A 23571-nucleotide genomic window follows, 5' to 3' on the forward strand; every position below is an offset into this window, starting at 1 on the left:
CTTACACACGCCACAGTTCACACTGCTCTCTCAAGACTACGCATAACTTTGGAGTCAGATTCACCTTGAGAAACGCACTTCTGCATTTGACTCGGTTCGGTTCATTGCGCTGTGCTGCGCATGTTTAGCTTGTTGAAGTGTTTTCATTTCTGATATGCTTCTCTGGTTTCCCCATCATCGTTTGTTCTCTTTCTCTGAGCGTGTCCTTGCAGTTCTGTGAATGAACTTTGGGCCAGATGGTGTCCTTTGGTGTCGCTGTTTCATTTTTAAAGCGTTTTTTTTTTTTTTACATATTGTTACACTGCACCATACGCCGAGTTCATGCACACACACACACACCCATGCAGACACATATGTTTCTTGCTAGAGGTCTCCAATAATTTCAATGTTGAAATGTTTTCATCTGTGTCAGCCTTCTGTGCAGAAGTACAAATTGCACATCATCAGATGGGCGAATACACACACTGGCACATCTTCACACACAGTGGATCCATTTGTGCCACACTTCAAGTAGGATACCGGTCCCAATAATCTCACAGCATTATCATACTTGAATATGTATAAAGCACAAGCGCCTGAGATGCTAATTTTCAATTTTGTTCAATTTGAAAAATGCGCATTAACCTCTTAATTACATGCTGCGTTTGTTTAAAAAAAAAAACATTTGTTAGGTCAATCTGCAAAAAACATGTCAGACTTTCTGGTGTATTTAGAAATGAAATAAGTTGATCAATGTTTGTTATTTGAGACTATATGCAGGATTAGAAAAATTAGAAAAGAACCTGAAACATCACAGTTAATTTTATACAGTAAATATTCAAAAGCAGATCAACACGTTACGTTGATTTGTTGCATTTGTTAATTTGAAACCCAAAATTTGTTTTTTTCTGAAAATGTAAATCTTACATAAGAGCAAAAAAAATAAGAACATCACAATTTTAAGGGAGAGCATTCAAAGCTTGGATAAACCATATCATGAACCACATTGTCTCAGTCATTACTTTTTTCTTTTTTTTTTCTACACATTTAAAGCTTGATGGAGTCAGAACAATGAAGGATAAATGTCCAAATCCCAGTGTTTTAGGTGTCTTAAGCCTAGAAAGTGGTAATAGGCATAGATTAAGTAGGGCCCATGACATTTAATTTTAAAAATCTTCATTTAAATATTGACATTTGTCTGTAGAAAACACAGTTTAAACAATCACCACCTCTGTGTGTACATGAAGAAGTGTAGACGCAGCAGGAACTGCCCGGCCTTGGACAAAGTGAACTGCAGATTTGATTACAGTTTCTTTAACTTACTGGTTTCCCAGTCATGATCTTACTCAGGTGTTCCTGGACGTTATAATTTAAAACGAGAGCAACTATTCCTTTTATTCTCTTCTTTCTTCACCTTCAGGTTACGCCACATTTTTTTGACCTACTTACTTTTTAATCCCACTTTTTTCACACTGCAACTGTCCTTGATCTCAGCTCACCTCTAAAACTGATCTTACTGAAGTTTCTGGGTAAAAAAAACAACAAAGTTACAAAATCCTTCTATTCTTGTTCTCATTTTTTCTGTGAGATGTTTCTTTTCCTCTTAGTGTCCTTCTCAGATATTGTGAAGGGCAAAGAAAATCCCCATGGAGAGATCTTAGAGAAGCACTATATCTTGGTGACTTTCAGATTGCTGCAGCTCATGTAAACCAAATTTTATTCTCTCAGAGTGAACCCCGTGCAGGAAATACTGACAACTGACAGAAAGAAACGCATAAAATGCTGAAGGTACGGTAAGATGTCTCAATAGTTAATTTTAGATTGACAATACAAACATCTAAGATGGAGACGATCTATCTTTGGTTTGGACATTTTGACACATTTTACCTCAGTAGATCCTTTACATTAGTTTAAGCACTTGCAGTGAGACAAAGAAGACTGAATCAGTACTTTTCTGTGTTTTCAGGCTGTATAATGCACAATTCAAGCTAATATTTAGATTTTGTGACTCCTATTTTGTTATTGTCAATATTTATCTTTTCATAAAGGAATTTTGCAGCACAATTTCTGCTCATAAACATCTCAGCGTGTCAGAAGGTTTCCCCGTGGTTTCTCTTTTCCACCTGTGACATCTCAAAATATCATGTTTTTTTTTTCTTTTGTCACTCTTTATATTTTCCCAAAATGGAAACAGTCAATGTACTATGTGGATTCTTTCCATGCCTCCCTTATCACTTTCTCCCTTTCCTCCATTTTTTTTTTTTATTATTTCTTCTCTCTGGACCATGAAAAGTGTGTGGAAAATTGTTTTATCCTTGTCTCTTCAACCCCTGCCTTTGTTTCTCTCCTCTTCCTCTCTAGGTGATGCTGGCGGAGCGTAAAGGAACGGAGGAACTGTACGCAATAAAGATCCTGAAGAAGGACGTGGTCATCCAGGACGACGACGTTGAGTGCACCATGGTGGAGAAGAGGGTGTTGGCTCTGACCGGAAAGCCTCCGTTCTTAACGCAGCTGCACTCCACCTTCCAGACCATGGTGGGTCGATTGGCTTATTCCTGCGACTGCTTTGTTGACACTAAAGTAAACTTCTCATATTGCAAAGTGGAGTCAGGCTTTTGATTATTTAAATCCAATGATAAACACTGCCTTTTTCCAAAGACTGTCTTCTAATTACAGCAACAGTTGCAAACATAAAGGGAAATAATGTTCTATTTACTTCAATACTGCTATAGCCTCATATTCACTGAAGATGAAACACTTAAAATTATTATCATAGTATATTTTTTTAAACAGAAATCAAATTAAACTTTTACAACCAGCTTGACACACATAAAATAATAGTTTGTCATTCTCACCGCTATTCTTTGCAACTCCTGGTAAAAATATGTAACAAACAATCAGTCGCATAGTTTCACATTTTAAAATCAAGGGAATCAAGTTTTGTGCATGAATACTTTTATTCATTGGTGAAAAATTGCATCTTAGGAAATGCATCTATGACACAAACATTTGTGAAACAAATGTTCAGCTCCTCAGATTTTCAATAGGATTTAGATCATTTATCACCATGGAAAAAGGTTTATTTTGTGTCTGATGAACCAGTTCTTTTTTTTTTTTCAACTGGTCCTATGTTTTGGAGAACCACTGCTGACCAATTTTCAGTTTTCCATTAGAGTCAACCAGACCTTTATTTAAAAGTGTGGCCTCTGGAAAAGAAACAATCCAGCAGATTCACAGATACTCCATCAAACCCCACTGTGGGTATGAGATGCTTTTCACATTTTCATCCTGTTGTATCTCAGTAAACCAACATGCAGTGTCTGCTGCTGAAAATCTCAGTCCTAGCGTCAAAGTACAGGGTTCCAGTTAAAGTCCTAGTATTTTTTAGCAAACGTTACACCTGTACTTTTTAGACACAAATGGCTTCCTCACCATCCAGTTGCCTTAAATGTTTTATATATTCCTCTGACTGTAAATTTATTATTTTTACGTTACTACTTGTTGCCACTTCCTGACCTGTGGAAATCAAGAAAACATGAGCCTGACTTGAATATCATGTTATCTTGTCTGTCTCATTTTGAAGAGAGGCAAAGAGAAATTTGTCATATTTATACTCCAAATTAACAGCAGTAGATTACATAATAAAATGTTACTCAATGCTCAAAATAAATAAATAAAATCATGCAAATGGAACACTTTGGTTACATTTATTGAATAGATTATGGGTTTGCCAACAGTAGGGACACCTGTAATCTTTCTTGAAAAATATTTGTTGATGCAGTTTATAAGCTTTTTTAGGAAGGCAGCTAAAGAAGCATCAAGGCACTTGATGTTTAAAGGGGAAAATGCGCAGATTTTCCCCTTTAAATGTTCCACCGATAACAAGACAAAACGGAGCTGCCTTTGTTGATCTCCACACTGTCAGGTTACGTGGGAACAATTGTAAGAGCAGCATGCTGCTGCAGGGCGCGCAGGGAGCGCTGTGGTCTTAACAGCAGCTACCTCGACTGCCGTCACCAGCTCCCAGCTGGAATACACAGCCTGAATTCATGCTTGATTCATGCTCAACTTGTGATGTATAATCCGTATTACACCAAAGATGAGTCAACGGGGGAGTAAATATAGCTTGGTGGTTTCATGCGTAGCCCTCAGTGCATGACATTTCATTTCACAAGCCATAAACGCACACTGTTATTAGTGATGCGTTGTCACTTGGTTGAGAGATGCCACAAACTCAGCTGACCTGATCCACACACATGCCCACACACCCCACTGAGAGTGGATGTGCTAATCCAGTTCAGCAGTAATTCTCTCAGCAGAGGAGGACTTTGGCCATAAAATTTTGTTGCTGTACATGACTTGTGGTGCACACATGCAAGTACATTTTTAATCGAAAGACACACAAGTTCAACATATTGCTCTCAAAAGGTCAGTTTATGAGGCTTATCAGACAGTACAGACCCTAACACACACACACACACACACGCCTACACACCTACATATACACTAGATTTTCTGAAACACTGAACCATATTGGCAATTTCTGTAGATAAGTGAAGACAATAGGTTCTTAAATTGATGTCCCTTCAAGACTGATTGGCTGTACTTACAACAGCCCAGTCACGTCCTCCTCTCTGTCCCCTTCCTCTTTCATCCCCTTATGACTGCTCCTTTCACTTCTAGTGTCATTTGTTTCACATAAGCAGTCTACCCCTGGGCAAACATTTTTCGGGCTACAGTAATTCACCATTTTTGGTCCTTGTCCTGCTCAATCTGCATTTGATATTGTGGACCGTTCAGGACCAAGAGGTAGACTGTCACGAACTGACCCCGGTCCTGAAACGGTTTAGCATCAAAGCTTTCAAACCTTTTAGTTATTAGGTAAATTGTGGTTTTCCACATGGCTCAGTTTTAGTTTGTTGTTCTCTAAGATGCTTTGGGAAAATTGTAAAGAAACATGGTGAAAATTTCCACAGTTATGCAGATGATACTCTGCTGTGTTTCCTCCTGACACAAGACCTGTAGATGCTCCTTTAACTGTACCTTGATGTCTGCCATCAATTTCAATACAATGCTAAAATATTTCCTATATCTAAACCAGGAAAAGCAGAGGTATTGGTTATTGGTCCTGAGACCGACGCTCTTGCAAAAATACACTTACGACTTTCTCTACACTAATTCTGATTTATTTTATTCCTTCTGGTCTCAATTCTTGTGTTTTCAGTCATTGGTTTAATGTGAATCTCCTGTAGAAAAACATTGGGCTCCCTCATGTGCCATACCCTATGATGACATCACACCGCAGCTGACCTCTTTGGTTTTGATTTTATTTGCCACAAGTCTCATCTGTCTGATAGATTGTTTTATATACAGTACAGACCAAAAGTTTGGACACACCTTTTAATTCAATGAGTTTCCTTTACTTTCATGACTATTGACATTGTAGATTCACACTGAAGGCATCAAAACTATGAATAACACATGTGGAAATATGCACTAAACAAAAAAGTGTAAAACAACTGAAAATACCCCTTATATTCTAGTTTCTTCAAAGTAGCAACCTTTTGCTGTGATTACTGCTTTGCACACACTCTGCATTTTCTTGATGAGCTTCAAGAGGTCGTCACCTGAAATGGTTTTCACTTCATAGGTGTGCCCTGTCAGGTTAATAAGTGGGATTTATTGCCTTATAAATAGTCATGAAAATAAAGAAAACCCATTGAATTAGAAGGTGTGTCCAAACTTTTGGTCTGTACTGTATATGGATGTTTTTTTATATATACAGTATATATATATTTGCACTCTACACTGTATTTTGGTGTTCTTTTTTATGAAATCTTAATTATACTATACTCATACTTAATTATACAAAATTATTTCATGTCACCTTTTTTGAACATTCTGATGAAGCATAATTAATGTAATGAAAGATCATGACACTGTCTGTTTTCCTTCCTGACCCTTCTCTCATCACCCGCCCTCCTGTTTCTCTCCGTAGGACCGTTTGTATTTCGTCATGGAGTACATAAATGGCGGAGACCTCATGTATCAGATACAGCAGGCTGGCAAGTTCAAAGAGCCCCATGCTGTGTGAGTACACAAAACATAGACCTCATTCCTGCCATCAGTGTAAAAATCTCAATCCTCCGGAGATACTATAGATGTTTCACAGCTCAGTGATGCTGTTTTTCTCTCAGTAAAGAAGCTACCAGCTTGGGGTTAATTAGTTTTATAATCTGCATCTGCGAGAACTAGGTGTGTGATATAAGACGTGTGTCTTTCTCTGGGTACGTTTTCTGCTCAGGGGAGTGTTCGTGAGTGGAATAGCATGCTCACAAAAGAACATAGCTACTCGACATGTATGCAAATATCCCACAAGTCTAAGCGCAGTCCCTAAATACCAGTGTGAACGAACTGAGGCTTGTCTTTGTAATCTTTTGGTCTTTCATTACGTCCAATGTGTTGTCACCTCTGATTAGTCCTTGAAACATCTCATCATTGTCATAACGAAAGAGTTTGAAAAATTTGACCTGTTAATCTACACAAAACATAACACCGCCAACACTGTGCATCTTAGTAGAAACATTGTTTATTTGTGCCATTAAAGTAGTAGAACATTTATAATAATTCTTACTTTTTGTCCTGCATTGTGTTCACTAACAAACATTCCTCATTTTAAATTCAGATAAACAGACATCAAGTTGACTCTCCTTGTTCTAACCTGCCTGCCCACCTTCAGATTGTCTTCTCGTATATTTCGTGAACAAACCACGTTGTTCAAACATGGCTGCCTGCGTGGTCAGTCTGTTAAAGGCCCTTCCTGTTGATCTTATCAGCTGTTCTTTGGCCTTCAAGAGACAGCTCTGACCTTTATGCAGAGTAGACACACGCAAATTAACTCCCCTGTTTTCCCACCGTCTCTCAACCTCACTGTAATTGGTGCTGCTGTTTGTCTCTTCCTGCGTTTCTTTTGTAGGTTCTACGCTGCTGAGATAGCCATTGGCTTATTCTTCCTGCATCAAAAGGGCATCATCTACAGGTAACATCCACAATGAACTGACTGACTAAAGTGCAAAGGTAGCAAATGGAGCAAAATTGTGCTAAAATGCATAAATATCATTTATGCAACTCCCATAAATATCAGCCTACCTAGTTGTTGGAAAGCAGAAGGAGTTGTGTTCACACAACAGTACATGTATTTTATTCACCTGCTTCATGTAAAACCTCTCTGAAGAACAAGATGATCTCAATAATTCACTTTATCTGTCAGTAGTTGCATGATCTAGCAAAGTGGAGTGTGTTTAACAATGCACGCACGCTGGCAAATTTAAAGGAAATGTGATATATTTTTTTTAAACTGGACTGTGGGAAGGGTTAGCAAAGTTTAAAACAACAGATAGAAGTTTCAGAATGGTGAGTTTTTAAGTAATATTCAACATTACACACATCAGATTATCTTGATCTTTATATTTTTCATTTAGTATCTACTAAAAAAAATTGACAAGCATCTTTTGAGAGTTGAACCACTCTAAACACGTATGCCGTTCATGACACAGTTCTCAAAAGTACAAATCACATATTTACTAGATCAGTTTAGCTGTAGCTAACAGAAAACTGCAGGAAGGTAATAAAATTCAATTTCTTTACCAATTTTAGGGATCTGAAGCTGGATAATGTAATGCTGGACTGTGAAGGCCACATTAAGATCGCAGATTTCGGTATGTGTAAAGAAAATATGCTTGATGGAATCACAACCAAGACCTTCTGTGGAACACCAGACTACATCGCTCCTGAGGTATTCAGTCCGTGTGTGTGGTGCTCGCAACATTCGTTAATCAGGAAAACTCAAATTCAAACAGTTTGGTCAAAGTTAGAGAACGTGTTCATTTTAAAATCTGGCTATTTGCTAAGTGTTTAGGATTATTAAGTGTTGCTGATTATTACAACTGTTCTTGTTTAATTTCAGATTATTGCCTATCAACCTTATGGGAAATCTGTGGACTGGTGGGCGTTTGGAGTATTGCTTTACGAAATGTTGGCTGGACAGGTTGGTCTGCAGCTTTATGAAAACTAGAATGTTTTTTTTTTTTATTTATTGAAAAGAAAAGTAATACTTTATCGGCATTATTTATTTGCTCTGTAAAGGCTGCTGATAACTGATTGCAAATTGGATTTTCTGAATTAGTTTTAAGGTATTAAAATATTTCATAATTGAACATCTTTTGCCCTCTCCATTATTACTAGCATCATGTGCATGTTTATATGTATGAAACTCAGATAAAGGGATGCATGGCATTACACTGAAAATTAGAAAACTTTAACTTTTAAACTGATCGAATTTGTTCAGTTTTTGAGAAAAACAAATTAAAACATTCAAAAATTTATACAAAAATATAATAATAATTGTGTTTAGCATACCCTCTGTCTGTCCTGTGTTACATTTCTCCTTTTTCTCCTCAACTCTTCCCTCTCTTCTGCAGCCCCCATTCGATGGTGAGGATGAGGACGAGTTGTTTCAATCCATAATGGAGCATCATGTCTCCTATCCCAAATCGATGTCTAAGGAAGCTGTCGCCATATGTAAAGGAGTGAGTATTCATACACACACACACACACACGGCTGCTTTATCAAACACACACAAAGTACCAGGGGGTCTTCAGTTAATTTAGAAAGAAAAGGGAGTAAGGAGGACAAACAGAAGAACAGAAAACATTAAAATGTCCTTCATAATTGTCACATGCATCGACTACTGTGATCAGATAGCATAAGCGTGTGTGGTTTGCTCAGCCTTTACCAAAATTATGATCTGATAACTTCCAGCTGCGTTGTGGACTGGTGTGTGTGTGTGCGCGTGGGTGTGTATGTGTGTGGGGGGGGAGGGTGGGCTGATTACTACAACAAATGGAGTCGGTACTCTTTATTAAACCTCTGTCTCATCTGCTGCCTCTAAGCTTCACTGCAGACTACACACACACACACGCACACACACACACACACACAGTACCGGCTGATGGATGGATGGTAACATATGTTCGGTCCTTTTTATTTTGATCATGTTGTCTCTCTACAGCAGCTTTGCTCATGTTATAGATCTAAGAAAGCTTAACAAAAATCAAAAAGATATTCAAACATTAAACATTATCTCACATGAAATAGGCGTCATTGATTCAAAAGAAATCATATGTTTTTATTTTAGCCTTTTTTTAAATCAAAGTACACCGAACTGCACTTATTCTGGCCCGATACTAGTCACACTGCCTCCTCCTAAATTTAAAGGCAAAGTCATTCATCAACAAATTAATGGCAACAGTGGTCTCTTAGATACATACACACACTCACTCATAGTCTGTCAGTGACACACAGGCTGTATGTTATGTATTAGTTATGATTACAGTGTTGTAGTGCTATGAGAGTGAATCTTCACTGGAGCATGAAAGCTCACCCGTGTCCACCCCCGGATTTCTCTGCTCCCTGCCAGTGCTGCCTGGGTTAAGTCATTTTGTGTCTGTGCATTTGACTGGATGAGCCCCGGCTTTTTAAACTCTACAAGTAATTTCCATTAGAGAAAAAGTAGAGCTGACTTTCAGGTATGTGCACAGAGAACAAATGCGGAGGCAGACGTTATGTCAGCCAGAAACAGTGGCCAATTTTGACAGATTATTATTTTTTTTCCCTTAAGAACAATAAATGAAACCTTTAGAATATTTAAGGACAGTATGGACGATTATTCCGTTGAAAATCATGCGTACTGTGAATTATAAAGTGGAGCTGCATAAAAGGGATCGACATGTGAAAAACCTTAACTGCAGGACTACCAGTATAATTTCAAAGCTCCTTAAAAGGATGTGCAATATTTGAATTAAAAATAAACTGTCAGATATGTTAGGTTTTAGATTTTTTTTTTCTAATTTTTAAAAATAAAAACAAACATTCCCGTAGATTGACATCCCTTTAAATCTCTGTGTTGCCGTCTCTCAGTTTTTGCATCGTAGTTTGTAAAAAGTTGAAAAAGTTTTACAAACTTTAGTGCTGCATATCTGTTTTACTTACGAGTCAGAAGTTTTATTTTGATCATAGATTTAATACATTTCTTTAATTATTATCTCCTCTACTTTAATTGTACTCTTTAAAACATGTAAGATATGCAGTTGAGAGAGCAAATCCAGTGTATTTTACAAGTTGAAAGTGCTGACTTCTTTGTTGCATGTTTTATAACGGCCCGGGATGACTCTGCTGTGGATTGTATTGTACATCTTCATTCACTGTGACATTAACATCGGATATAGGTGATGCTAACAATGTTCACGCAGCAGCTTAAGCACAAAAGGGACAGCGAAAATTAAGCAGCACCCCCGTTGACAGACATGTTCTTTGTACAACACGAACAACTGCAGATGATTTACAGTTCATAAATAATTAATTTGGTGGAAGGAGATGGTGAAGGAACAACGAGACCGAGAGGGAAAAGGTCACTGATCCACCAGGCCGGAGCGCCGGCGGAGAATGTAGGTGGGAGAAGGTGGCGCGATGCGCATCAAACCTGCGTCTCTCTTGTCTGTTTCTGTGCAGCTAATGACGAAGCATCCGGCCAAACGACTGGGCTGCGGTCCGGAGGGCGAGCGGGACATCCGAGAGCACAGCTTCTTCCGCTACATGGACTGGGAGAAACTGGAGAACAAGGAAGTGCAGCCGCCGTTCAAACCCAGAGCTGTAAGTCTGTCGCACAGATCAAACACGAGATGTTCAAAAGACACTCGCCAACTTAAGCAGAGAGCAACGCTCCTTATGCCGGATCTCTCCTCTTGTCTTTCTTTACTCTCACATCGCGTCTTTATCTGTTACTGCCTGTAACTTTACACTCTATCTCTCCTATGTGGCACTGTGTGCACAGGTAAGTCTGAACATAATGAGGGTTGCTGAAGGATGTGTGGCTGGGATGGGGATAGCATTGGATATAACGACGGTGGTGATGATAACACCACTGTGGCAGTACCGTGCATGCACAAGATCGGTGCTTTGCAGTTTGCAGTGCAGATGTGCTCTGCATGAGCTCAGAGGGGGGTTTTGTTTTTCATTTTGGAATAAACCTCCAGGGAGTAGGTGCACGTCCTTAAAGTTTCTGAAAAAAAACAAAAGAAAAGTCTTGAAAATAACTCTGTTTGTGTGTTTCTTCTTGTTCTTTTTTTTATTTCTCTTTCTCTGACAAGATGGGTTTGATCATAACTGTAGTCAGAATGATGTCACCTAATGCTCACACACACACACACACGCCATACGGACGCTCTCACAGCCTTGGGCCCTTCTGCTGCTTAAGAGTTTCTTTTTTTAATTTCTCTGAGTTTAGCTTTTTATGCATCTTTCTCTGCCTGCAGGGTTTTTTTTTTATGTTTTATTTTTTTGGTGGACTGTGTGCTTGATCACTAATGCGGCTGTGTGTAATCATGCATGCGTGTGCATGTGGGTTTTTATTTTAAAAGTAGAGGTCATCCCGAGGACCTGGCTGTTGCAACACAGGCGGATCTAGAGTAAATTCCTGTAGTGCGAGATCAGACAGAAGCTGTCTGATCTCTTTTCTGTCTATATCTGTCTCCTCTTTCTGTTGGATCTCGACTTTCAGACACCTATCGTCTCCCAGGCCTTTGCCTCGTCTCAGACTCCTCTCTTTATATCTTTTCTATTAATAAGAACAAACAGCGTTAGTCTTTTCTGGACACTTTCGGCAGAGGTTCTTTGATCCTTTATGGTGGCCTATTTCAGTGAGGGAAGTTTGTTTTTGATTTGTGTTATTTTTGATAAAGTGAATTACTTTCTTTTACTAAAAACACACCAAAAAACGTGCCTTATCCTGTTGTATATTCGAGATATTTAATGCTGATCAAAAACTGTTTTTTTTCATCTTTGGTTTTAAAATGCTGTTAATGCCTTTGGAGAATCTGCTTGATGCGAAGGCACATTAACTTGTGAAGGACTCGCACACCGAGAAACAGACCAGCTGAATGGCTGGTTCATGCATTTACCCAGCACATAAACATGTTCACGCCGTCACTCTGAAGCTTCATTTGAAGGTATCGCTGTGCGACCGTCTTCATTCATCTGTCCTCTCAGCGATCAATTGTCAGTTCATTTCTCCTTCATCGCCTCTCCATCTGTTCACATCTGCCACGCATAAACCCATCAGCTTCATCTCATCTGCACATTTTATTTGTCCTCTCAGTGTTTCAAAGTTGTCTGGGTATTTCTGTTTTATTTGCATGCTCTGGGGTTCAGTCTCAAATTAAACCTGTCATGGAGTGCACTAGAAAAAAAAAGAAGAAGTCACTTGAAACCGTGTCAAAAATTTTTCCAGAAACATCTGAACAGGTGTAGTGTGGAAAAACACTAACAAGCCTTTAAAGAAGCATTTTAATCTAAATTAACTCTGCTGCGTCCCTTAGCTTGTTCACTATTACAAAGTCCTTTGTCTCAATCAGGTACAGATCAGTTAACGATACCAAAGTATATCAAGGATTTAAAAGGTTTCTATCATATTGTTCTGACACAAATTATAAATAGCATGACCTACTGTATTCAAAGAGCAGCAATGATTATTCATACAGCTGCTAGAATGATGAGTTTTAGTTATACTACAACGTTTGCTAACATTCAAATTAGCCAAGTCCTGTAGCAAATGACATCTTAAATGTATACACTCATCCCTGCCAAATAAACTAGTAAAAAAAAATAATCTTTTTAAATATTAGATGGAATAAAAATATAAACACTTGCTAAATTACTTTTCAGTTTAATTATTGTTGCTGTTCTTACAGAGAAGCTACATATTATAACAAGCTAGTTTAACAAAAATATTGTATGTTTAGCTCGTTAGCTAGTCTGGCTATTTGCTCGAGTAGCAGGCCTGCAGTCTGCTGCTTGACAAACATGCTGCTTGTAGCTTGAAAACGCTAGTTTTAAAACACTGTTATGTCAACAGCACTGTAGGGCATTACGCAAGAGTGAATTTGTTTTAGACTGCAGCATGTGATGCCGATTTTTGGAAGCCCATCTTTATACCTTGATACCGTTAACCGCTCCGTAATTCATCCAGATACTTCTAAACTTCCATTCCAATTTTGATTCTCACTTTGTAAACTGTCCCAAATCTCACAGCAGTCAGTTAAATTTCATCTGGAGTTAGATTTAATAACTTTCTAGTTGTCCTCTGGGCGATGTTGTCAGAGAATGCAGGATCATTGGTGTGTTAATTAGAGCTTTGCATAATGATGGAGATGGGAGGAAATAAGTCCCTCTGAAGCACTTTCATGGGGAAAACTAGGTTTTAGAGCTAGCGACTTGTTGGATGTTCATAAAGAGAAGCCCTTCTCAGGGGTAAGCTTCCCTTTTTATGTGTGCGGTGGTCATAACTTTTTCTCCCAAAACTGCTTTGCCAAGAAGGGAGAAAATTGTAAAATCTAAAATTCTCGCTGAAAGGAAATCATGAATGTTAATCTTTTCAGTTACAAATTATTATTTATGAAACCAAAACAAATGTGGGAATTTAAGTTAGTTAAAGTGGTCCTTAGCATCTTAGCTGATTTAGTTTATTTCAGCAGGTTTCAACAGCTGCAACATCAAATTAACCTGCAATTAACCCACAATTATTCAAATAATTATCTCGTAGCTCTGAGGCTGTTCTTGTGTAAATAGAAAACCAACTCTAGCTCCAACAGTAATAAAATAAGACGCTTTGGACACCAAATTTTTTGAACTTTGCATCACACATGCATGGTTGCCGGTTCAATGCAGTGCACTGCTCCAGGATGTTTGAGACGTTTTTTGCTGTTTGAAATTTGAGAATACGCTTCAAATATTTGAAAAAGGAAAGCAAAAGTGAGGTGTGCTTCAGTTATTGTCTCCCGCTCGGGGCACAAAATCGAGCGCACCACAGTTACTTTGCTTGTTCTGATATTTGAAACCATTTCCAAGTGATGTCATCTCACACCTTGGTTCCATTCCCTTTTCTTTTGTTTTTCCTCTCCATCTACCCTCACCCGCTCCATCCATTCCTGTCCATCCCCACTCCTCCTTTTCCCAATCCATCCCCTCTCCCGCCCTTCTTGACAGTGCGGACGGGAGGCCGAGAACTTTGACCGCTTTTTCACGCGCCACCCGCCGGTGCTGACCCCCCCTGACGAGGAGGTGATTCAGAACTTGGACCAGGACGAGTTCCAGGGATTCTCCTTTATCAACCCTGAGTTCCCAGCAAGTGCTGCTACCGCCGCCACTGCCGAGCAGGCTTGATTTCAGCTCCACGCACCGGAACATGGACTCACACGCAGAAAACTCCACGGCACACACACAAATACCCAGGCTGTCAATGGACACAATGACGCTTTGAGCACAGATTTGTTGTTCAGACTTTCACGTCTTATGCTAACCCCAATCTGAGGTTCAAAACATAACTGCATGAACTGTAGCGCTCTGGAAGTATAAACAGCATAGTTAAAATAACTACAGTATCTTGCAAAAGAATTGGTAGACCTTTTTCATGTTAAAAAAAACTAATTTAAATGTATTATATCTGGGTTTCCAAATGATAGAAATACACAAAGTAGTTCATAGTTATGATATACGAAGGAAATGATCATTAAATAACAGTTTTCTTAATAAAAATCTGAAATGTGTGACATGCATTTGCATTAAATTATATCTGTAAATAAAATTTGCCAAGATAAGACTAAGCAGGCCAGGCAAAGAGAAATTAAAGAAAAAACCCCCGCAGAAGTCACCTTTAAAGTTCCCCACAAGTCACGTAGGAGCGAAAACCAATATGTGGAAGAAGGTTTTTTTGGTTAAAGGGATCAAAATTTAAGACTTGAAAGTTGATACACAGATGCTCTGTAAGAACTTTGGCTATTTTGGCGAAAAATTGGCAGAAATCTCAAAGCTCAGGATCTCAAATCTCAGACATCAAAAAGCTGAAAGTGTGACTACAGGTTTAATTTCTAAAAATATTAACTTTTCACCTTTTCCAGCTGTGAAAATATGCTCTATAGTTTTGGTTGGTTCCTAATAAAATACCTTTACCTTCTTAGTTGTTACTGGGACTTTGCAAGATACTGCAGCTATATTCTTTATGCTTTTGCTGTCCAGTTTTTGCGACAGCATAGTAAAACAAACAAAAAAAGTATGCCATCAGTGTATTAACCAATGTATTATAAGGATATGCATGATACAGTGAAAACTTTTATAGATAAAGCATGGAAATCTGATTCACCCAAGTTTTCAGAATCATTGTTAGCTTGTGTTTATTGCAATGTGAGCAAAGATTTGTGTTTAATAACTATCAGCACATAACCAAAACAAGGACGGAAAAATAATTGGACGATTAAATTGCTCATAAAATGTCAATTAGAACAGTTTAAAACAATTATATCACGCACAAATAATTTAACTGACAATCAAATTACTTCTTATTACCATATATATACATATATTAGTAAACTTTCGGCTAATAAAGGCCAAGTATTGAAAACAAATGCAGATTTTCTGTGTAAACAAGCTCTGACCTTTGAGATTTTTACTTAATTTTTTGGGGGGGTTGAAACTAGAACATTTTAGTTAGATATGTGCATTTTAATGAGTATATACCTGTATGAGTGTCTGTATGTTTATCCTTATCTAAAACTGGAATGCTTCACATACTTGCATGGTTTCTGTATTAGGAGTTTCTCTAGACTTTTGCTCCTTCCTGTTTATTGTAAGTCATTTTACAAAACCTTGTTTTACCCTAACAAGCCAACATGTGTACAGTCTCACTTGCACCACAAATATCTAATTCTTAGTGCATGTTATTGCTTTCCATCCACTGGATCAGTATGGCAAAATGCAGTTGAGAACTTGGTGTTACTGGAAGGCTTGAAGTAGTTCATTATCTAGATAACGCTCTTTCTTCTACTCGGATCGGATGTGTTGTTAAGTATTTAACCTGGAAACGAGCCTTTTTTTGTTTACGTAACAAATGCATGATTCCTATACCTGGACAAATTGTTTACAACGTGAGTGTGTGTGTGTGCATGTGGGTTTTGTCAAGTGTGTATGATGCTTGTATGCAGAAAATGTGAGGGTTTTTTTGTTTTTTTTTTCTTAACACGGACAGCTTCACCTGTCCTCGCTTACATTTTCTCATCTGCGGAGTGTTAGCATGGCCACCTCATATCAGTTCAGCTTTTTTTGAAGTAATTAGTCAGAAGCCAATACATTGGCAGAAATAGATTGTTAAAATAGTTTTTAACAACCAAGTGAACTTCTTTTTTTATTAGTATTATCTAAAAGTATAGTTTCCATGAAATCCAGAAATGGGAGGAAAGGAAAGTTTGGATTCATTTTTGTATTTTCCAGATGTAAACAACATTGGGTTAAAACGTGATAAAACTGAGAATTAAAATAAAAACTACACAGCACACTTTTTACTGTTTTTATATGATGCATTACATCACCTCCTATTAATTGACCCTAAAAACAAAAACTGTACTGTACAGATTATATTCTTTCAGCTTCTTCTCTCAATTGGCATGAAAATTTGTTTAATTGAAGAATAATCTCTTTGGTCCACTTCACTTTTAACTAATTGCTTAAAATACTGTATGCAGGAAACGTCATTCCAAGTACTTCAATAAACTGCTCAGCAGGTGAGGCAGCTAAGTATTGATCATGTTGGTTTGCATACATGACACAAATGGAGACAATTAGAGAAAAGATGAACATAAATCAGTTACAAAATCATTTATTGCAAGGACTTAAAGACAAAAATTGTATGTCACTTCCTCTAAAATGTCCTTCTTTGCTTTGCTAGAAAGTTAATGGGGGGAGTTGCTTTCATACTCCTCCCATGCATCCACTTGCAAGGTTGACTTGCAAGTGGATGATTCAGTAATTCAGAAGTCCTGCAAACAGATCTGGGCTCTTACTGTAAACGATTCAAATGCTAGTAGCCAGTTAGCTCCATTCACAAAACTGAAAATGGAAACAATTCATAGCTCCTCAAATAAAAATTAAGAAGTCAAAGTGTTTGTAATAGATCTAAATTAGATTATGTTCAAAGTTTTCAAAGAAATGTTATCCTCAAACCCTGCTAATTTCAAGATGTTCGCTACACTGGATTTTGATGAGTATTTTCAAAGATAATCGCTTCTTGGGTTCACACTTGGGGGCTCAAATTTTTAAATTCCAGCACAGAGAAATATTTCAGAATGCCCTGAAGGCAAAACTCCAACATAGAAATTCAGCATTGAGTGAGTCACGACAAGTATATCATCCAATATGGCTGCCAAACAACTTAAACACTTATGAGAGGTAATTTTAACAAGTTAATGATCTGTTAGTTTATGTGTATGCTTGTTGGTTTAGTCCACATACAAGCAGAAATTTGCCTGTGAAATCTGTTGAACATGTTGGTTACCTTAGTGTTTGAATACATACAGTACATTGGTCCCTCTTTGGTCCATATAGCTAATTTATAAATACTGCAGACCATGACACATAATTCTCTCCACCAACCAGGAAACACACCATGCCTCTTTTTGGCATTGTAACATCTACTGTAATACGGCGCTCTCTTTTTAAATGTCGTTTGGTCTTACAAAGATATTCAACTCTTGTTTGTGTGATCAGTGAAATGGTGTGTGTGTGTTTTTTTTTTCTGCTTTGCAAGGCAAGAATTTTGACATTTAAGGTACCATTAAAGTAAGAGTTACAAATATCGAGAGCAGTGAAAAAGTCTGGATTTACATCTTTTCATATGTTGAATATAATTATGAATCTCAGAATATTTATCTTCTGTATTTTAACGCCAAATTCAGTCTAAATTTGTGTTCATCGCCTGTGCTCTCGCTTTTTTCATTTATGTTTTCATTTCCTGCTGAATTTCAACACGACAAATATAAAATGTGTTATGCACCAATATATTACTGTGTCAAATGTCTTTATATGCTTACAATTATACATGTGGTCAGTATTGTAAAGGAGGAGGAGTCCTTACTCACAGATTGGTGGGGGGGTTTTCTACCCATTCGTTTTGCTCAAAAGACAACGATAAAACAAACAGTGCATGAAAAAAAAATTCTTATCATTTACTCAAATATTATTATGATCCATGTTTTCTATAATAGCAGTACTCCAAAGCTTTGATCTAAACTATTATGTGTTTTGTGTGTGAAGATTCATATAATGAAGGAGTGTGCTTTTTTACAATGCTTTCCATGTGCCAAATTTCCATTTTGTTCTTTATTTAAAAAACAAAAACAACCTCTTTTTGGGGTATTCCTAGAATAGCAGACGTTCCATAAATAAAGAATTCAAAATCCGTGCTTTTCAAGTTCACTTTGTACATTTTATTGTCCCTCAGTGCGTATCTGTTGGGTGAGAATGGTACCTTCTGCATCCCGCACTGCTGTAGCTTTAACTCATTACAAAAACTCACAAACCCTGTTGGTGCCACTGAGAAACAAGCTGATGTGCTTGTAAAAGAAAATGGAGAATGGATAGACTTAAAGAAAAATAATCTAAGAGGGAGAAATGGGGGGTTGCAGGAGGTGAAAGAGAGGGTGATCTTTGACTCACCACAGGGTTGGGGTGGGGGGAGTACGTTTGTAAAAGAGGAAGGAGATTCACTAATGAATGACTGGAAATGAGGGAGGAAAGGCAGGGAGAGCGGTACGAGGACAAGATGGAGGGAACTGACGGGAATGCAAAGCAACGCTCTGAAACGAGTCAGGCCGGTAGGGCAGGCTGTGCATATTTCATGGCTGCCACTTATCATAAGAGCCTTTCCATGATGGGAGAGCGTAGGTCTGATGACTTCAAGGAAATAACATGCAGAACACGGCCTACATACACACAACACCGCTAAGCCACTCAAGCGCTCCTCGCCGCCTCTAAAGCTGCTCTCAATTCACCGTACTAGCTGTTATGCTGCTGCTCTGACTGGCTGTGCCGTTTCCTTTTTTTAATCATTGTACCGCGCACCATTTACTACCCGCAGCACATTATAGTGTTAACAAGCACGGACACAAATTACATGCGCTGATTTTTGACTGGGCTGTTGTAAAATGTAATGGGAAGGCTAAATCTGCAGTGCTGCCACTGTGGTGTTTATAAGACTGGCAAAGGCAAGCCAGGAGCAGAAGTCATTCGTTTGAAGATAAAAACTGCTAATTTGGTTGACCGCTACATTAATCTAGAAGTAAAAATGTGTGGCAAGCAAGATTTGGACGCCATTAACTTTGAGTTACGATTCCTGTCTGATTTGTGTGAGAATAAGTTATTTTTTGCAAAAAAAAAAAAAAATAGCACATCTTGTTCGCAAGGAGGGATGTTTTTCTATAAACCAGCATGTTTAACAACTTTTTCTTTTTTTTTTTTTTTGCCAAATTTAGGAGCTAAAATGTCAAACTGATCCAGAATTGGTCCAATTTTGTCTAAAGTTGACACAACAAATGTTACATCTCTGTGTGGCGCATTGGTCTGTATTTTCTTTGGATCTTCTGTCTCTGTAGCATCTAAGTGGGTGATAGTAACAATCCATGTGTGCCTAACGTTTCTTACTGACAATTTGGAAAATTGGTAAAAAAAAAAAAAAAAGGTGATGCCGTTATTTGGTGTAGAACAACTTTAAACTGTGGAAATCTCACACCTCTGTTTTTCAGTTTCTGTCTGTGAATGCACCACATTTTATTTAAATGATTGGCGGCCTACCCATTGGAGCGAAGGCTTTCTACAAGGTTTAGGAATGTTATTATGGGATTTATTTGTTTTTTTGTTGTTGTTTTTTTTTTACAAATACTTCACGATATACAAGAATTGGGTTACAGAGCGCAGCAGTTTTAAGGTGTTGACTTGGTCTCTAAATTCCCAGGGCATGTCAGGGATGTGCTGTACAAAGAAATCTGCTCCACGAAGGCTCCGTCATGCAGGTGGTCATAAGACTATGCTCAACTTAAATGAGCTTGTGGTCAATAAAAAGATTCTAATACATCAGGAAGTTATTTTATGGAGAATCAGCTTCGTCTCAGATACATAATATAGAGGTCCATATTCTATTGTTTTATGTATTCTTTATTTAATCGTTCTGGGGGGGGGGGTTTCTTAAGAAGCTAAGCATCCCCTTTCCATATGAAAACCTTACATACATTTTCCATATGGTAACTTGACTTATACATGCATATTGATTGAATCTGTGATGTTTCATAAAAATGATCTGGTTCTGTCTGGTAAGCTGAGGCATCATGAATTTTATTGATCAACACAAAATGAAAAGTTTCTTGCATTAACATAGTGTTGTTTTGTTTTATTGTCTGAAATGATACATGATTTACCTTAGGTTAATAGTTTGACATTTAAGAAAAAGACTTGTTGCTCACAGTCATAGCAGAAGATAAAATCCTCTATGTGCATTAAATAAGAAGATGGAAGCAGCAAAGGGCTCATTGATTATAAAAGCTGAAAACAAACGTGAACGGCTTATTGTGTTTTAATAAAATGATCCTCCCTGCTCTGTTTAAGCTTGTATGCCGACATTTTTCATCTTCAGCCGGTAAAAAAGATGCAACATTTGCAGAAGATTTGCTTTGTGGAGACTATGTCCCTGATCTGACACATTCCACTGCAAAGATGCACATTTGCAACAGACTTTGTCAAACAATTTTACAAGCGTCACAGCATTATTAATAATTCAATATGTTACTTGCTCGTCATTGCAACATGTCTTTTATTCAGTATATTATGGCTACTTATGGCGTAAAAGTACCATGCTGTCATGATATTACAGAACAAATGCTAGTAGCACCATTAATATCTGCCGTACAAATAACACTAATATATTAACTGCATTTCTATTCAGCATTTGTGTTTTTTTTGTTTACTACGGTGCACCTCAGGGCCACCGTAGTTTACACACACATATACAGAGATCAAATTAAACTATTGCTTCCAAAGTTAGAGTATCCTTCATTGTAGAGTGTTATCTTTAGACTGGAAAGCATAATTATCACATGTTAGCTAGTCTATTAGCTGGGTGGGTTTCTGATAGATATGTTAGCAAATGATTGTTTTAAGATGCAGTTACACTGAACACAACAACGCCTGGTACTTCCAGAGACTTAAACTCGTTAATATTGTCTCCTTTTGGTGTTCAAGTTGTGTCTCTAGTGGCAACTGGACCATGATACACAGCTGACTGACAGCTCACATGAACCAGTGGAGAAAGAGAAGTGGTCAGGGAGAAACACATTGGCAAGACATGCCGTGTGTTTTCATTTTATGCATGACATGCCAGAGTTTCAGCGTCCAGCTACAGTGTTGGGAACATCGGTCCTTCTCATTAATATGAAATACAAAGTCAATGCGACTATGAAACGTGGTTTACACAGCACAGAACCCGCAATCTTTAGCTACATACTAGCATATGTATTTCATCCAGATTCATTATAAAGCAGGAGGGAGTCCTCTGCAACAGTAAATTCCAGCACATAAGCTGTATAAAGTTTGCATTGGGTTGGATGTAATATTCTGCGTACACTGTGAGGCGCAGAGCTGCTGTATTGTGTGATAATTAATTCCAAATGTTGCGGCCCCCAAATTAAAGCCAGTGGCTTCAGCACAAAGCGGCAGCCGCTTATCAGCCCGAAACAGGTCAGCGTTCGATACCGCCTTTTTTTTATTCGCCCTCCTCTCCTTCCCACTTCACCTCCCCTCTCCTCGGTCCCTCCCACTCTCTCCCCGCATCCTCAGCGGACAGCGTCTCCCACTAATCCTCTCGTCACGTAAAAGACGTGGACTGGCGGAGAGAGAAAGAGAGGTGGAGGAGGAGAAGGAAGGAAAGTGGAGACTGGCAGTTCCTCCATTAAAGCCACCACTTCCAAAAAGCATAGCGATGTGAAAGCTACTTGTGTTTATTAACCGTCTTGCTACTGTTTACTCTGAGTTTTCTATCTGTGCATCAACACCGAAGGCCTCTGATATTCATCTCACCATCTGTCCGATGCTGATTTTGGTTTTTGGTTTTTTTTCTCTCTCTGTGTGTGTGTGGGGGGGTGGGCGTGGGTGTGTGTGTGTGTGTGTGTGTGCGTGTGCGTGTGCCTCTCAGCGATAACTGCAACTGAAGCAGGCTGAAATGGAGCACTTTATGATCCGGTCTGCATTGCTGGCAGATGTATGTGCTAATAATGTACATGTACATGCATGGTTGATATACGAACGTGCAAAATAGTCTTCTTGGGAAATTTAGTGGAGACGTACTACTTATCACCATGCCAGTACGAGCTCACCCATCAGATGATTAACAACTTTAACTGCTATGAGTGGAATGAGTGCTGACTAGTCCATGCAGCACTTAGCATTTCCAGCTTACTTCATCTACATGAATGGGACAGTGAGATTTAAATGCACCCAGGTTTTTGCAAATGTGCATGTTACGATTCTGATTTGAGAAAAAAAAAAAACTTAGGAGCCAGTAAGACAGTAAAACCTGGGAAAACCCAAAGAAAACTGGCCAAGAAAATAGCACTCTGTGTGCTTTTCTGTTTTGATGACAGAAAACGGTGAGACTGTAATCTCTACAACTTGTAAAAACAAAACAGACGCTACACAACATCTTGAGATTCTCAGGTCGTGAAAGGGAATAATATATAGAGGCCAAAAATACAGAAGCATTAATATTGTGCAAGATTTCTAATATAGTAGTCCTGTTATTACAAGTAGAAATAAAAAAGTATTTCTTACACTATTTTATTATTTGTTATTTTATTTAGAAACAGTACAAGTTCTTCGAATAAAACTGAGATAAGTATAGAGCTGTTAATTAGCTATTGGGAAAATGAAAAAGTATAAATAAAGAAGAGGAAGCTTAAATAGTGTTCTGCTGTGTCAGGACAGAATAAACTACCTTTACCAGAACATCCATTCAACAATTATCAAACCTGTGCCGACATCCAGCCACGAATATACGAAAAGTTCTTTAAAATATCTGTGGTAGTGTGGAGTCGACAGGGTAACTGTTGAAACATACAGCGAACGATGCATTCTGTCAGCGTGTTGTTCCATTTCGAAAGGAAACGCAGGAAGCCTGGCAGCGAACGCGGCCCGACGGGGCCCGTCGGCTGTTGTGCTCCGACCAGGTCCCAGCTCGCTGCTGCTGCATGAAAGATGGAGAAACTAATTGGAAATGAGCCACAGCTGTGTTAATTAGTTTCTGTTGGCGTCGTTCCCTAAAGTGTTGCCCCCTCCTCATGTCTCCCTGTAGCAGCTGAACAAAACAACAAAAATGTTCTGTCAGGATTGATATCCAGATTCTTCTTTAATTGCTTCCTGGATTTACAAGCACGCCTTAATGTTCAACGTCACCCTCTGTCTTCTTAACCCTCCCTCCTGTTATGTTGCGGGTCAAATTGACCCATTTTAAAGTTAAAAAAAAAATAGTTGGAAGTATTTTTTTTGCATGAAACTTTTTCTATTTGTCTTAATAGGTGCACTCTACATATAAATTGAAAATGTATTCATGTTACACGTTTGTAACCCCTCCTGGGTCTACTTTTTACATAGATACTTTTTACAATTTG

At 38.3% G+C, this 23571-nt stretch overlaps 1 protein-coding gene across 3 annotated transcripts in view; it reads left to right on the top strand.

Moving 5' to 3' along the window:
- prkcbb (protein kinase C, beta b) overlaps positions 1-23571 on the top strand; it is an 89038-nt gene that overhangs the window by 58574 nt on the left and 6893 nt on the right. The window contains exons 10-18 of one of the 3 annotated variants that reach the window (XR_004342463.1): positions 2341-2514; positions 5978-6069; positions 6956-7018; positions 7636-7774; positions 7946-8026; positions 8460-8567; positions 10550-10690; positions 14081-14768; positions 14799-18332. Coding sequence is in view for 2 of the 3 variants with exons in the window: in XM_032588177.1 (XP_032444068.1) it covers positions 2341-2514; positions 5978-6069; positions 6956-7018; positions 7636-7774; positions 7946-8026; positions 8460-8567; positions 10550-10690; positions 14081-14257 (975 nt within the window). In the remaining variant the exon portion in view is untranslated. Of the gene's footprint in view, positions 1-2340; positions 2515-5977; positions 6070-6955; positions 7019-7635; positions 7775-7945; positions 8027-8459; positions 8568-10549; positions 10691-14080; positions 18333-23571 lie in introns of those variants that run through there. The other 2 variants (XM_032588177.1, XM_032588178.1) reach the window with 2 other exon arrangements.

Source organism: Xiphophorus hellerii, chromosome 16, assembly GCF_003331165.1.
Source record: "Xiphophorus hellerii strain 12219 chromosome 16, Xiphophorus_hellerii-4.1, whole genome shotgun sequence".
NCBI lineage: Eukaryota > Metazoa > Chordata > Actinopteri > Cyprinodontiformes > Poeciliidae > Xiphophorus > Xiphophorus hellerii.